This window comes from Rhyacophila brunnea, unplaced genomic scaffold (genome assembly GCF_057557595.1).
Source record: "Rhyacophila brunnea isolate RB1 unplaced genomic scaffold, BYU_Rbru_1.0 scaffold_7, whole genome shotgun sequence".
In the NCBI taxonomy this organism is placed as follows: Eukaryota; Metazoa; Arthropoda; class Insecta; order Trichoptera; family Rhyacophilidae; genus Rhyacophila; species Rhyacophila brunnea.
This window is the reverse complement of record NW_028233339.1, coordinates 39,879,474-39,896,482: the sequence shown is the minus strand read 5'-3', so window position 1 is coordinate 39,896,482 and position 17,009 is coordinate 39,879,474. Positions and strand designations below refer to the sequence as shown.

At 33.8% G+C, this 17,009-nt stretch overlaps 2 protein-coding genes across 11 annotated transcripts in view; both read left to right on the top strand.

Moving 5' to 3' along the window:
* CLIP-190 (Cytoplasmic linker protein 190) overlaps positions 1 to 17,009 on the top strand; it is a 183,843-nt gene that overhangs the window by 6,458 nt on the left and 160,376 nt on the right. For all 9 annotated transcript variants that reach the window (XM_085958159.1, XM_085958155.1, XM_085958151.1 and 6 more), the window contains exon 2: positions 3,141 to 3,374. In XM_085958159.1, coding sequence (XP_085814285.1) covers positions 3,212 to 3,374 — 163 coding nt within the window. In that variant the 5' untranslated portion in view covers positions 3,141 to 3,211. The remainder of the gene's footprint in view (positions 1 to 3,140; positions 3,375 to 17,009) is intronic.
* Positions 6,013 to 14,991, top strand: LOC147064856 (uncharacterized). 2 transcript variants are annotated; one of them, XM_085958171.1, is made up of 4 exons: positions 6,013 to 6,201; positions 10,714 to 10,870; positions 10,968 to 11,176; positions 11,849 to 14,991. In XM_085958171.1, exons 1-4 carry the CDS (start codon positions 6,069 to 6,071, stop codon positions 12,469 to 12,471), a joined length of 1,122 nt encoding a protein of 373 aa, XP_085814297.1. In that variant the 5' UTR covers positions 6,013 to 6,068; the 3' UTR covers positions 12,472 to 14,991. The 2 variants fall into 2 exon arrangements, with proteins under 2 accessions (XP_085814297.1, XP_085814296.1); XM_085958170.1 differs by lacking the exon at positions 6,013 to 6,201 and adding an exon at positions 7,895 to 8,138.

The window sequence follows — 17,009 nt, the reverse complement described above, 5'->3', positions numbered from 1 at the left end:
GTGCAGATCTCTTCACGTAGATTATTCGACAATTTAGTATTAGTTTTTGTTACTTACTACAATTTTTAATATTACTTCTATGTGCTTCTCTCTCCCATGTGTAGTCTTAACTTTAAAGTCATGTAAATTCGGTGAAAGTACATTTGAGTGTATGGTGACCTCAGTATTGGATAACTTCTCCTGAGATATACCCAGTCATAAAAAAAATACCTTACGTCAAACGTAGGGTACTGTGATTCGTCCGATTAAAACCAGGTGTGGTGCGGTGGGCCATTAACTTCAATGTTATTCTGTTATTAATGATAAATAATGTAAGCCCAAATTGAGACTATTGTAAAAATTATTTGATGGTAATTGTTGCTCAAAATATTGGTACCACGATAAACACGCACGTTAACATGATCTTACTCCCTACTTCATTTATCGTTTGTCAATTTATGGCTACGGCCGTATGTTGTAGCTTAGCCACTGGGAAATGCCAATAGAAATGGCGTATTTCAAAAAAATACTACCTTATTCTTAGGTCGATAATTATTATAAAGCAAACATTATTCGTAGAATGTTTATCACATTTGAATGGTCAAAGACATAGCTTATAATCAGTATCTTTAGAATTACCTTCAAATGTGTCAATCGTGCCCATTTTTTGAATAATAAAATGCCTAATTCTTGTCAAATTTGAGATCGCAAAGATTATAAAATATATTTTTTTATCGTAAATATGTCACTATATAATGTTCACATTAATTTTACTAATGGTTTTGTAAATGCGTTTAAAAATTAATAAATCTAAAAAATCTTAACACCACTTCACATAGACGTACTGAAATATGACTATATTCTAAAACGTTAGAGCGAGAGGTTTAAAAGAATACTATTTTATGTAATAAAAATACTTATTGCAGTCATCAAATATTTAAAATAAATATAAAGGATAATTAATAAGGCTTCAAAATGATATATATAGATTATCTACCTACAACGTTTAAGGAATGTCCAGGATTATGCTCTGAAAATTCCATAAAAGCGTTTAGTTTAGTAAAAGCGTTTAGTAAAAAATATATATATATATATTGACAGATATTAATAATTACAATTTATGTATTTAACTTTAAAGTCAGTATTCTCAGCTCGGTTACTGGTAGTCTTGTGGTAGGGTTATAACAACTACAGTTATTATATTGTTAAACCTTCAAATTTCCACCTAAAAACAAGAAAATTCATTTTCCCTTGTACCAACCCTGTTATGCATCAATTACTTCTTGATGAACAGTTCTAAGAATAAATTATTTATTATAAAGCAGGTATTAATAATATAATTAAATAAAATAAATAACTGATTTCAATTGTAAAGGTCGCCTTCGATTTCAAACGCGGTGTTGCCAAGTGAGATCTGCATGGCGTGATTCGTAATGTTATTCCCCCTTCATTTATCGGCTTTGTAGTTTGTACATTGCATCTTTGAATAACTGGAGCATCGCATTAAAATTTATGTACCGACGTAGTATGCATTGCTTATATTTTCACTTCTGTCTAGAGGCCGTTATGTTTTCAATCGAGTGAACCAAAAACAGTGATTTCATACAAATTTAACATTAGTGAAAATCTGTTATTTCGTATGTAGGTACGCATTGTTTTGACGCAAGCTCGTATCTGCATTACCATAATATTAAATTCAGTTTATTCTAATTACGAGATTTGATACAAGTCGGTTTACGGTAAGCCATGCGGTAACCGCGCTAATTTTCATAGCCGATTTTGACAAAATTCATGAATTCAGGAATGAAAACTTAACCTAACATAACAAATAATCCAGTATGTCGGCTATTCATAACCAACGTTAAAATAATTAAGTACATAGTTTAATGATACTTGTGTAATTAATTCTTTCAATGAGATTCTCAAATATTTAAAAAAAATCTGGTTCGATGCTTGAAAGAGCTACTCGTAATTTTTGTTCAGGCGATTTAATTTTGCTTTGTTTCAACACTAATGATAGAAATCAACAGTTTTCATGTCGATATCGTCACGCCAAATGCAACTAATTGCGTAACAGACTACAGTATTGGTACAAAAGTAGTAATGTCGTGTGTCGCGCGCGATGCATCAACTTGCGTGAAATGTCATCCCTATGACATAAGTAAATAATAATGTATTATGTAATTATGCCTATCGCCTCTCTCGTTTGCGTCAACGTGTACCTTTAGAAGTAGGCGAGTCAAATCTGAAAGTCTGTACGACTTTTATTTACATATTATATATTGTAGCACTGATAAGCAATACGTGGTCCACGGGATGATTTTCTGTGGCCCAGTAAGGATTTCCTACATAATACTTGTGTGTGGAAGAATGCATAAAATTTTATTGTTTTAGTGATGCATAAATATATATGTATGTAGCAGTGGCGAAGGGTGGAGGTAGGCTGTTAAGATCCGCCATAAATAGTGCACACTTATTTTTGTCAGTCATACGTTTTCATTGAACCAAGACTATAATTTACAGATGGTGTTAGTTGGTTTTTAAAATGTAATTAAACCCTGCGAAACCAAGCCATAATAAATAATAGTCAAAAAATATTCGTCTATCTATGAAATAGCTAAAATTATGCCATAAAATCATACCTAGTTTTGGATATTTTATAGATAGAATAATATTTTTAAGTATTATGGCTTTGACTAGACAGCGCTTATATATATTCTTAATTCAACGAAAACAAATAAATATGAATGAAAAAATTTACACTATTTTTGTCGATTCGTCCACAGCATTGATTTTGTATAAACTAAATAAAACGTATGTAAATAATTGTAGCATTAGTTCAATAAAAACAGAGGTAACAAACCTACGTATAATTTACAAAGTTTAGTGTTCACTATTTATGTCGGATCTTAACAACCTACCTCCACCCTTCGCCACCGGTATGTAGGTATATAAATATAGGCACACTTAAATACGCCCCCCAAAAAGCTTTTGGTGTATAATTTAATTTATCGCTCGTGAAAAGAAAGTTTACTCGTTTAAAAAATACTCATTTTCCAGATACGAGTTTGTATCGTCGCCATACAATGCTTATCCATTTACTTCACTTTAATTATTTACGAATGTGTTTTACTGACGAGGTGTTTGTTTGTTTTTTGCAGCAGCTGCGGAGATAGTGTTGTGTACTGTGATGTGGAAATTATTGTGTTCATTCAGTGATAATTAAAAAAAAATGAGTGAAAACGTGGATAATGCAGAGCCGGAGGTGGCGGCCGCGACGGCGACGCCGGCACCAAAGGTGGTGCGGCCTTCCGGCATTCGGCCGCCCACCAAAATAGGGCGGCTCTGCTCGTCGGAACAGCCCAAGCCAGCCCTGCCCACCTCACCGAAAGCCAGTCAGTCAATTTTTAAACTTCTTACTCACTTACTAACCAAAATAATAATTTGTTTTTATTTTGTTTGTAATTTTTGCTCATTTCAGGTTGCATATTAATCAATTAATTAATTTGTTTTTTACAAGCCCTATGTTTTCTTTCAGATTCTCTATTAATTGATTAATTACTTACCTAATTGATTTTTTTTAAATGAATTATATTATATAATTTTAACTAATTATTTTCAGTTGTTGATTTTACGTTATTTTTTCTTACAGGAATTAAGTCATTGTTACGCAGTGTAGAGCAGAATAATCAGTAATTATTATTATTGTTTACATGTTAATTTTCAGGAATCTATGTACCTATATAAAACAAGTTTTAACATTCGTAGTAATTTGTGACCATGCGAAATAGTTAGTGAGTTAATTAATTTATTCGTTCATGCGTTATAATAATATGTACTTATATATTTTACAAAGTTCCTTGTCCATTGATTTATTCATGTGACATACCTAGTCAAGACCATACCACACGTGGATAATATTTGCCTATCCGTGGTGGAATAAACAAATTCACATTTTTCTATCAAAACATTATATATGCTCTTATAGAAAAGTTTTAATACAATGTTTATTACTTAATTGTTCACGTGGAGAAATCTTGATAATATGGGCTAGATTAGAAAGACTAGTGTTAAGTTTCAAATTTTGAATTCACAAATCATGTGCTTATGACGTATAAATGAAACAGGGACCTACTAATTGTATTACACTTATATTTTGGGGGCAGTTCGGAACCGCCCCCAATGTGCACTTTTGGTGTGTGTACTTGCATAAATACTATTTGAATATACACCCGAACAAGTTGTCGTTTTCGTTAACCTTTATTTTACTTAATGGGTGTGAATCTAAACCAGGGAACTCAGAAATAATTTATTATCTGTTCTGTGATCTAAACACAAAAAAGTGACATGTTATTTTGCCAGATTTGAGCCTGCTACACACGGCTTCGGATGCAGACATTATTTGACTCGATCAATGTTAAGATAATATATTAGATTAATTTCGAGACGATGTTTTTCATAACACATCTACTTACCTATATATGAATAAAACGTAATAATATGATTCTTTCGATAGATATTGGCCCCCGAAATGCCTATAATATATTTCTGTATTTAGTATTTCGATCAATAAATAAAAAATAATGTTCTTATTGAATCAATGCTTCACGAACAGCTTTTTTTTGTCTCAATGCCATGCTGTCATCTCTTTCCTGTACGACAAATTTACTTATAGCGAAATGTAATACGTACAATTTAAATGTAACCCCAATTTAAGTACATACCTAAATTCAATGACCGGTGGCCACTGATTACAAAGTACCAATGATTCATAATAATTATTCCAATACCTACTTCAATGTTTTACTAAATAGTTCATCAAATGGTCCATACGTGGCGTCGCGTCCAACCGCTAGTAGCCGCTATCTGCCGCAGTTAAGTACTACAAGTTTCCGTTTGTATCAATTAGGCAAGCTACGGTGCGTGGGTGCTCAGCTCACCCTACGGCACCGGCACATTCAGATCTGAGTCCATTGTTGGCAGTCGTGCACAGAAAAATAGTGGTCCATTTTGAAAAACACATCCATAATATTTTTTTTATTGTTTTTTAAAATGGCGGGAGGGGGCGCGGTTCGAAAAATTATAGCAAGTGCCATAACATTTATTCCGCCTTCTACTTATAGCTTCTCGTAGCTCCAACCGCGGAATACCACACGTTTCCAGGTACATTCCGCACTTTCAGTCTAGTGATATACACTTGGCCTGCAGGTATAACTTAGTGCTCAGCCGTAGTGGTTTGGCGGGTGCGGCGCGGCGGCGTCTTGCGAAACTCAAACGTATAACCGTGTGTGAAATGTTCGTAGATAGTGTCTTTTTTGGGGCATAATACACACGGTTATACGTTTGAGTTTCGCAAGACGCCACCGCGCCGCGCCCGCCAAATCACTACGGCCGAGCACTAAGAGTTTTCACCTACGTCTTATTGGAAGCTGTAGCATACACAAGTGATTATCGAATGCGCACGGCTGTTAAGTTGTTAGGTAATAATTATTAACATCGTTAGTGTCCGTTTGTGTCGTCCGCGGTGTGATGTCGCATCGCAATATTAAAGTAAACATTGAATGCCCCAGATAGTTGCACAAATGTACGAGTGCCACGGGTCTTACAGTGCCCACAGGTTTTGCGCAATTTTCAATTTACGTAAATAATTTGAATTTTTTCCGTTTTTGATCCGGGGATTTAATTACAAAGCGAAAAAAGCGAGGCAAAAAAGCGAGTTTTAGTTTTTGAGTAAACGAAATTATCTCATACCTACGGTGAAAGTCTTCCAGAGAAAATCTGCGATGAAATCAATTGTTAAGAAAATATCCGATTTTTTATGAATACCTCTTTTACTCTCGATATTAATAAATTTAATGTAGATGTAATTTTTGCATTCTTGGATGCCTACTCAGAATGCTAATGTTGGTAACGGTGCGAGTGTCGTCCCTGCAAGTTTTCCTCTCGCACCTTGTTTTGTCTTTGTCTGTGCCGGTACGCGACTGCGTATGTCTGCACTGCAAGCGTCTGATTGGTCAGTCTGAGTGTGCATGCCGGAGCGCGCAGACACGACCTTCTGCGTTTGCGTATGCTTTCATTTCGCTTGAGCAATGGATAATGAAAAATTAATAGATGTTGTTAGGGAATATTCATTCTTGTATGACATAACTGATAGGAAATATGGTGATAATCAAAAGAAGGACATGGCGTGGAAGGAAATCTCACACAAGATGAAAATGCATAGTAAGTATGGTTTATTATAATGCAATTTTGTCAGTATTGTTTCGTTATTAAGTACATACTGTCGTCGAATCAACGCGATCAATTTGTACGAATGAAAAGTGGCCGAAACCACTATTCCGACACTCAAATGGCAGAAAAGCATTCAAACCGAATGATTGCCCAGCTATTATTAATAGCTACATTAATAAACTATAGTTTGATTATACCTATTATTATCTTAGGGAATATGGCAAAAAAATATATAATATGTACATTTTTGTGCATTGTTCCTGTCGTCGATTCAAAATGGCAAAAAACTAATCTGAATGATCTTTTTGAATGATGAAGTTGTATGAATTTAAAAAATAATGAGATTAATTTTTTAACACAATCTTATGACTAGGTTGTTAAGAATGTATCGATACATTTTGACAAATACTTCGATCCTTTTCGTTAGACACCGGTACCGATACCAGTGGGTTTATTCGATACACAAGTCGGCTATCGACGGTAGTTTATCAGATTTATGTATTGAGGTATTATAATTGTTACAATAAGGTAGACGTCTAAACAGCGCTTGAAATATACAATTTTACGAAAATATTAACACAGTTATCTATTTTTATAAAAATGTTAGATTTTTTTATTATATGGCATATCTACCTCAGACGGTCAAATTATTTTCCCATGTAACGGAGCGATACTTTTACCGATTCCATGAACCGGAACAGCGCTCCGGTGTGTTCCGGTCCAATTCGAGCTCTGCGTCTAAACTGTGAAAACTGTCTATCTCGCCCTAAAAGTTAACAAACAACAGAGAGGCTGTTAAAACATAGCACTTTTTGACAGTTTAGAGTGTTTAGACGGTTAACTTATTGTAACAATTAACTGCTTCAATACGTCATAACTATGATAAACTACCGTCGATAGCCGCCTTGTGTATAGAATAGATCCACTGATATCGGTATCGTATCGAAAGAAGGTATCGGTATAAAATGATGCTTGTCAAAGAGGGATTTATTTATGAAAAAATCGCTAAATTAGTACCGCAATCGAACGAACGTATCGAAATATCGACCCTACATAATATTATGTATTATAATTCGATTTTGGAAAGGGAAAAGGGCGTAATGCACACGAATCAATTTTTTCAGGAGGCACAAAACATTTTTGTTATGGTTTTCGGTCATAGTTAAAATACAAAATAGACACAACCTTGACTTGACAATGCATGATATTTAATAAGTTGGTTTTTATATTCCTAATCTGATATTACTTAATTATTGGTTAATTAAAAAGTATGGTTAAGTCGTTTTGCCCCGTCACGTCCATATATTTTTTTGCTAGTTAAATTTAGATAATCGATATTTACAGCTTACATCATTTGGACACAACGTGTATTTTAGTCGTGTACATCGTTATTATGTAATAAAACCTATTTTGAAAAATACTGAGGGTTCCTTTTTCCTTTCTGCGGTCGAAAGTAATATACTGAAGCTATTTCGGTATTTGATGGCTTTAAATAAATGAAATTTGACGAAAACTATTCCGTTTGACACGGAGGGTTCACGTATCCGATACAGGTATGACGATTACAGCGTTTACAATGTTTACATTAACAAAACAATCCATGATACTGCGATGCCATACCGATAGTCGCCTCCTGAAGTATCGGGTATCGGGGGGGCCGCGGAATACAGCATACACACACGCTATTCACACGAGGGATACTGTATGAGATGCACGCTGGTTGTTGACCTCGCAGTAAATAAAAATGTATACTGTTTTTGATAACGACAAATTTATCGGTGCTGTGCAAAATTTGCGTGAATTGTGGGACAAGAGTGTTCCTGAATATTCTGATAAATATAAAAGAGGAAATGCGTGGAGAATCGTCATGGATGCCATGTACGGAAATGAAATGGACACTTGGAATATCGGGAAGCGAAACGAAATGGGTAAGTTTTTTTATTAAGTAAATTTACATTGTTTTTGTTTTATTAATGATGAGTGAGTGCATTTTAAGTTCGTAGAGGTAATTTATTTATTGACATTTTTTTTGAAAAGTCTTAAGTATGTAGGTATGTCCATTATGCTATCTGTTGCTAGCAAAGTGGTTTTGACGTGAACGCAATGTACTTACCTGCTTTTATTAATTTTCGTAATTATTGAAATTACCTATATTAAACCAATAATTATTATTTGCTTCTAAATTCAGGTCTGGATTTTTAATGGGAAGGTCCTGCCTGACCATCTTTATGCGACCAAATACATAGTACGCAGACGAAAATTATAGTACAAAAATACTATAATAATTATAGTACGGTTGGCAACACTGTGCCTGACCAAAGTTTCGTATCATTCAACCTGAATCAAACAAATCAAACTAAACCATAGACAATATACGTACAAATTGTATGAGTATAAAATAACAAACGCTTGGTTGAGTGTATCATTGAAAATCAAACCGTTCTCGTGAAATGTTTTGACATGAAACGTCAAACCAATTCGGACGGTTCATAGACTAATGACGATCTGTCAAACGGCAGAAAAGCGTTTCCGTAGACATTCTACCGAACGGTCCCAAATCCAATAAATACAACCGTGCGATTTGATTTGTTCAATTCAGGTTGAATGATACGAACCTCAAATGTACCTTTAAAAATACGACACCATGGCGCGTTACCGTACTAATTTGCATACTAGAGGCATCTGGGGGTAGAATTATGAAGCTTGACAAAATTATTTATTGATATTTACATTGTAGTGTTTTAATTATCAATTCCTATATAAAAGCATTAAAACATAGACTGTAAACTAATTAAAGGATTCCATCGTATTATTAGGTATTTTGTTTTAAAACCCACACAATTTTACATTTTTTTTCAAGAGGTTCAGCATTAGGGATTGTAATACCGAATGAAAATGTCAATACCGGTTTTTCGGTATTTCTTAAACAATAAAAAAACAGAAGTAGGTGCTTATCAATAAATATAGCTATTAAAATCTTTTAAAAATATTATTTTATAGCAAAAACCTATATATTTTCCTACGTTTATTATGTTGACATTTAAAAATATGTATTGATCATAATTGTAGAACTAGTGATTTTTTACAAATAATTTGAATATATTGATAATTATTTTAACTAAAGCCCTCAAAAATCTTAATCCTCAAGCTTCTTAAATTCAACGCTTGTACAGTCGTCAATAATATAGAATAATTGAACATTTTTGTCACGGATGTTTTATATTTCGAAATAATATTATGATAATTCTTCGCGTCAATTACTTGATATTACTACTTACTAAATATATTTGATGACATTTGTTTTATTATTTTTTCACCTCCGTTGGATTCACTCAATACATTGTCATTTTAGCAGCACGTAACTTATAATTCATTTTCAAAAACAAAAACGAGTGTGCTTTCTTAATACCGAAGATTCCGGTATTTTTTATTCTTAAAACCGGTTTTCGGTATTGGTAAATACTGGAATACCGGTATTTCAATCCCTATTCAGCATTCACTTGGTGGACGTGGTGGTATGTAGGTAATTCGTGATAATTTTTAAAATGTGTCGTAGAAATAATTCGTTGTTGTTTTGTAAAAAGGGCGAATCAACCATTTTGGCGAAATCGAGATTTTAATGAAAATACAATATGTACCCCACTAGCTTTGTTGTGTAAAAACGGCGAATTTTTATCTCCACAGGAAAGTACTTAAAAACGATAATCGACTAAAATAAAATTAATTAAAATTACGAAATAAAAAGCAAATGTGACATATTAGGCCTTTTAAAATATTATATAATACCTATTATAATACCTATTATAATGACAGTATTCTTTCTAAGCTTTATTATAAACTTGTTAGATATTTATAATCATCTACAGGTAAAAAACAAATAAATGTCAAAAGTTAAAAATCCTCCTCCTGTAAAGTAGCATTTTGGTTAATTCGCCCTTTTTACAAAACACGGACGATATGTTGTATGTTGTAGTAGGTATGTAGTAAATACCAAGTGATAAACCATCTTATAAAGTAGAAGAGACAGTTTAATCATGTTGATCTTATAAAATCGTGAAAATAAATACTCATCCTTCTCTCAAACGTAATTTTGAAAGTGATAATATCAATTCCCAAAATTTAAATATCTATGGAAAATACTCCACTCATTCCTAAGGATGCCAAATTCTATTCAATACATCGACGAGCGAAAGTATCTTTATAATTATAATATATCTATTAAATTCTGGTGTGATGATTCGTATGTGTTTGCAATAAAATGCCCCAAAACAGTTGGGATAATCGCTGTTTTTCAAAATAAATTTTAAAACTATTTTTCGTAGCTGGGTTGATTCGTGCGTACACTTTTTAAACTATGTATTCCAAATTGCTTAACACGCATCTTGGATAATGCTAATAATAGATTGTTGAAATTCCCATACTTTAGAAATACCGAATAATGTGTATCGCTCACAGAACATTCACTGGCAAGGAAGTAAAATATAATAATCTTTTTTTTTTCAGGAAAAGATTTACAAAAAAAATGGAAAAATCTCCGCAATTCTTTCGCAAGGGAGCTGGCCAGAAGAAAAAATACAAAATTTGGATCAGATAAAATGTGGAAAACGTACATGTATTTTGATCATTTGTCGTTTTTGATACCATCTATGGCCCACGGAGAGTAAGTGAATTAATTGTGCTTAGAATAAAAATATAAGGTAATTTGCACTGCGATAGCATTTAATTAAAATAAAATTGTTATCTGGTATTTTTTGTAGTGTTCAGTCTGATCTCAATCCTGTTGAGGACAATGAAGCTGAGATAGCAACCGAGACACAAATTAGTCCTGAAACTGATGTGCCGGAGACAATTTCGAGAAAGAAAAAGTCCAGAAATGATATCGAGGAAGCCTTGGCAACTGTTCTAGCCAAAAGTTTGAAGTGGAAGCAGGACGAAGAAGAAGAATTTCCGGAAGATGACGACCCTGGTAGATTTTTTCTCCTAATCTACCTTTTGGAAGATTTAAAGAAAATCCCAATTTCGAAAAAGAATTACCCCGCCCTCCATTAAATGGCCAATTGCATGTAACATTATCCACACCATTCCTACTGCTTCCTAACGACCTCTACATTTGTATCTCAACGAAGCACATAACTACTCATCACACCCGTAAACACCTCAAAATACATCGAATTTAGAACCTGCGTGTTCACCTGCGTTATCACGTTCAAGTGCTTTATATAATATATGTCATTACTGATAAGACAGTATTTTTTACATTTGACATTTGTATGATTATTTTTTAGACTAGAATAAAAAAAATATTCTCACCTCGGTATTAATGAAAGTCGTTTTCTTTGAACCTTTGAATCTTGTATGTATATTGTTATATACGTATCGCAAACGTGAAGACACGCTTGTTAACTCTGTATCAGTCATACCTGTGTCGGATATGTGAATCCTGCGTGTGAAACCGCTCCATGCCATGATACCTAGTACACATAGATTTGGTCCATTGTCCTAAGAAGTTTGATTCTCACGTACCTACTTACATTCTATAACTGGATGAACTTATAGAAATTAATCTTACTTAGGTAGATACAAATTTGCAAACAATATGCATAATGTGCCTAATATTATTATACTTTTTTGTTTACAGAAAAAGACTGCAAAAGATCTTGGGCGTTATTACGCGATGCATTCAGGCGTGCTATAAAGAAACAAAAAGAATCAAAAGGTAGCCAAGCAAACACACTTGGCAAAAAATGGAGATATGAAGAAGAGATGTCGTTTCTACTACCGTATCTGAAAGACAGGCCTAGTTTATGTACTGCAACAACTGAAACTCGTGAACAAGACAAGGCTCCAGATTATTGTGAAGTCAGTATGGACGGTGAAGGTTCCGCTCCTTCTGTGGATTGCCCATCCGATGAGGAAACACAGACTCCAGTTCGGGCAGACAAACCAAATACAGAAACCACATCTCGACCCGAAATACACCGGAGTAAACACAAACAAACATCATCATTCAAGCACAAGAAATTTTCAAAAGGAGAAACGCCTTCTACCGCATTGCTGAAATATATATTAGACACGAAAAAGAGCACTGATGACATTGAACAGTTCTTTACTGGCATCGCTACAACTGTCAAATCTTTTCCGCCGCGGGAGAGAGCTATAGCGAAAGCTAAGGTCTTCGAAGTAGTTTCCAGCATGGAGATAGATATCCTTACCAGGCCAGCATCTTCCGTTGAACAATCTCCTGACCGAAAGTACTTCTGATATAACGACGATATGCAGTGCGGTCCTTCGATTCATCTCACACAGATGCTGCAATCACCAATTAAAGCTGAAGAAACAGCACACCAATAAGGGAACTGTACCGGTTACTGGATACCCTTTGTTATGCAATAATTAAAAATAGTAATGAATATCATTTAGTATTGCATACATGGCAGGAATTTAACCGTCTGTTGCAGTGTTCTTCAACCGGTGGTCCGCGGACCAACGCCGGTCCGTGAAAGCTTTCACCACGCTTTCAACCGACTATACCGCTACGAAATTCGGGGAATTCACACTAGATGAAAATATGCTGGCCGCTAAATCAGCGTTGCCATGTCTACTGAAATTTCAGTAGATCTACGGATATGTTTGCCAATTGTATAGATACTTACAGGATTTTTGATTTTTTTTTGAAATTCAAGAAATCTCCTGATGTTTGTGTGTTTTCCATATTTGTAATTTAAGATTGGATGTATAAATATTGGATGTTCAATATATTAGGCAACAGTCACCATTTAATATTACCCCGCTCGAACGTAGAAACTCGTCTCGACTGGGATATGGTCATAAATCAAAACCGGGCCCAATGTTGCAACTCCCTTCCGTGCGCACAGGCCGGGACAATGACGTCAGGCGGCTAGGCGCAACGAATGAAATTGCAGCTCCTGCATATGCGACAAATGTTACAATAATTATTTCATTATTGAAGAGAATTTAAAATTCGAGTGATCGTCTAAAAAAACTTTTGATTTACTTAAATCTACTATCGTTTCTCACATGTTGCGGTGGACTTTCGCAAGTTGTGGTGAATATCTAGTGACAATCAATTATTTTTATAAACTGTTTGCTGGATGACACTGCATACTTCTCCTTGAATTAGGAAACTATTCCATAATCGGTAATGTTCCCCTACTACTTATATTTGTTGAACAAATAGCATATCATTAAACTTAGTTATAATAAATTTAACAATATCGTATTATAACATAAATTTGATATAAATAAAATAAATGTTTACATTAAACAATCCGATAGTTTTCTTTCGGCCACAATACTTTATTAAAATCTGTATTTTATCTGGTAATCAATGGTTTCGTCTTATTCAGTATTTTTATTTCTCTCAATTAATTGACATCTGCTACATCAATATGTTTGTACAATATCTAGTAATCTTGTGTATTTCTCGTTTTGATAATATACCTACTGCATATTTTAAGCATAAGAAGCGCGATGCAGAACCATCTGGATTACATTGGCACTAATCACCAACCAGAGTAGCCAATTTAACTCGATTTGCTTAGATGTGTCTTGCTTGATCGTATTTTAAATGGTTTCGTTATGGGTTACTACCTTTTTCCGTAGATTTACTACTTGCTATATGCAGTGTTATTATGTATGTATACCAGGGGTAGTCAACCAGGTCCCTACCGCCCACTAGTGGGCGATCCAGCTTTCATGGTGGGCGGTAGGGGTTTTAAAAACATTTTCATTATGTTTTCATAAAATTCTCCGTGAAAATTTAAATTTCAGAAAATATACTATTTGTATCGCCCTCGCATAAGTTTAGTTCACGTTACGTAAGTGAAACTAAATGGCACTATAGTGTGACCGCAAACAAAAGAGCCTCGTCCCAGAATAGCATAGTCCCAGCAAAGTTAGCGAAAGTCTGACAAAGTGTTTGGGAAGTAATTATTATTATATGCTTTAACTTGCTGTAACTCTGCTTTATAAATTTTATAACGTAAAGTTTCTTCCCTACTTTATAACATTACTGTGGAACCGGTGGGCGGTTAGAAGATTTTACTACTAACAGAGATACAAAAAGTGAGCAGTAGGTATAAAAAGGTTGACTACCCCTGATGTATACTGTACGCGACGCAATCTAAGTTGCTGATATTGACCTCTAAAACCTTAAAGATATGCACTTATCTTAGGGACTTACGCGCCCAGCAGGCCTATGTTATAACTAGTGATATAAACATAGGGCTGCAGGTCGTGGTTCATTCCTGAATCCTGGTCTTCCAGTAACAATGCAATCATATACAAGTACATAAGTCTAAGTCATCAACATATAGTGTGTAAAATATTCAGAGCATTCTGACAAGAGCTAAAAACGGAATTGGAACCGAACCATGTGGATCCCACACTTAACTTGAACTGAAACACGAACCCCTTAATATATATAATATTGCGGATCCAGAGATGTTGATGTTTGTGGAATTTGTTGTAAGTACGTCATTTTAGTTTAAAATAATTTCTGATAACAGTTTACTAATGATATCACCGCGAACAGCATAACTTGGTAGCGATGTAGGTAATTGGTAATTGAATCGGCGAAATGGGTTACTACCAAAACGCGACTTGACTTATTGACTCGTTATCGAAATTATTATACTTGTTATGGTTAAAAATTAAAATATTCTTCATATTATAATCTCTCTAGTATTGTTTTTGCATGCACCTTATTTTAATGACAACTCAATACATACGACCATAACTTAGCCAAAATAAATTCTCCAAAAATCCAATTAAAAAATCAAAAAAATAATAAGTTACCTGCTTGAATATTAATGAGTGAGATTGACGATTTACCTCAATTGTTTTTTAAATATACACGAAGCTTCTAGACTTTCTAGAGTTTTCTTATGATGCAAAATCCGCCATGACAGTATGAGTAGGGATTGCAATACCGAATGAAAATGCCAATACCGGTTTTTCGGTGTTTTTTATTGAATACCGGTATTTCTTAAACATTAAAAAAACAGAAGTAGGTGCTTATCAAAAAATGTAGCTATTAAAATCTTTTAAAAATATTATTTTATAGCATAAACCTACATACCTACATTTATTATGTTGACATTTAAAAATATGTATTGAAAATAATTGTAGAACTAGTGATTTTTTACAAATAATTTGAATATATTGATAATTTTAACTAAAGCCCTCAAAAGTTCATCAAGTGCAAATATGTCCGGCTGCAGGAAAAGCTTCTTAAATTCAACGCTTGTACAGTCATCAATAATATAGAATAATTGAACATTTTTGTCACGGATGTTTTCTATTTCGAAATAATATTTTGATAATTCATCGCGACAATTACTTATATAAATATTATATTTGATGAAATTTGTTTTATTGTTTTTTTACCTCTGTTGGATTCACTCAATATACCTAATATTTGCATTTTAGCAGCACATAACTTGTAATTCATTTTCAAAAACGTAAACGAGTGTGCTTTCTTAATACTGAAAATTCCGGTATTTTGTATTTTTAACACCGGTATTGATAAATATTGGAATACCGGTTTTGAAATATCGGTATTGCAATCCCTAAGTATGAGGAATACTGATTGGTTAGAAAGAAATTAGTGCCAGAAGAGAACACTCCAATAGTTTTACAGGTACTGTTCGGTTAAAGCGGATACAGCGGAAAACGCATTTTGAAAATAGCCGATAAACTGGATTATTCGTTAGTTTGGGTTAGGTTAGGTTGGGTTAGGTTAGGTTAGGTTTGGTTAGGTTAAGGGGGGACATGCTCGTCGAAGGTCAAAATTGAGTTTTTATTGTATTTTCAAACCATGATTCTGGACACTCTGTTATGTGCCATTCAAATTTGTACCGTTAGTTAGTCACCCAGCGGGTTCGAGCGGCTGAAACATGTCGCATCTTGTTCATTTCTTTTGTTTGTTTTTATTGTTTCCTTCCTAGAAGTATTCCAGAATAACAAACCACTCGACAGCTGGACGTCTCACAAGAAGGACGCATTTGTGTACCTTGTAATTTTGTGTACCTTGTAATATTCAACATTATATTAGTTTACCAGAAATAATAATTGTATGTGATTTTGTGTTATAAATCGGAATAAAAGAAAACGTTAAATCTAATTAATAATATCTTTTAATAAAACCAACCCATAACATAAAATTGGTGTCAGGAAGTGTGGATAAAGCTAAAATAACGTGAAATAAATTAACGGTGAATTCAAATTCTTTAAAAATAGCAAGAATCCTAAAAATAAAACACATAATAATATTACGTATAAACTAATTGTTTTTTTAAAGTACATCGTTGTGAAAAACGAACGGAAATTAAAAATCTATTTAATAATATAAAGTTGTATATTCTCCTAAATCATCAAAATCATTAAAGCAAGAGTCTTCAAATATCTTCAAATTCCTAAATTCGACGAATAATCTCCAATTCTCCAATTCTTCAAAATCAAAACTCGAATTCTACAAGCTCCAACTTCAAATCTTCAAGCTCCAGCTTCATATTCTCAAGCTACAGCTTCATAATCTTCAAGCTACAGCTTCATATTCTTCAAGCGTCCATCAGATCTTCAAATCTCCAATATCATCAAGACATAATCTCCGAGTGTCAAGTGCTTAGTGTATATAACAGTGACAGTGTAAAGTGTAGGTATTTATTCTCCACAACAGAACGGTAAATTAATTATTCATTCATTTATATGAAAATTATCAATAACTACAATAATACTATGTCGTCACTAAGCTTAGATACCCTGATGAAATTTATTTC

What these genes read in the sequence shown, in the direction of transcription:
- LOC147064856 (XM_085958170.1), top strand. Translation starts at nt 7,955, where the DNA reads ATGTATACTGTTTTTGATAACGACAAATTTATCGGTGCTGTGCAAAAT. An exon ending in CCATCTATGGCCCACGGAGA is followed by an intron (nt 10,871 to 10,967) that starts GTAAGTGAATTA and finishes TATTTTTTGTAG; the next exon opens with TGTTCAGTCTGATCTCAATC. An exon ending in TCCGGAAGATGACGACCCTG is followed by an intron (nt 11,177 to 11,848) that starts GTAGATTTTTTC and finishes TTTTGTTTACAG; the next exon opens with AAAAAGACTGCAAAAGATCT.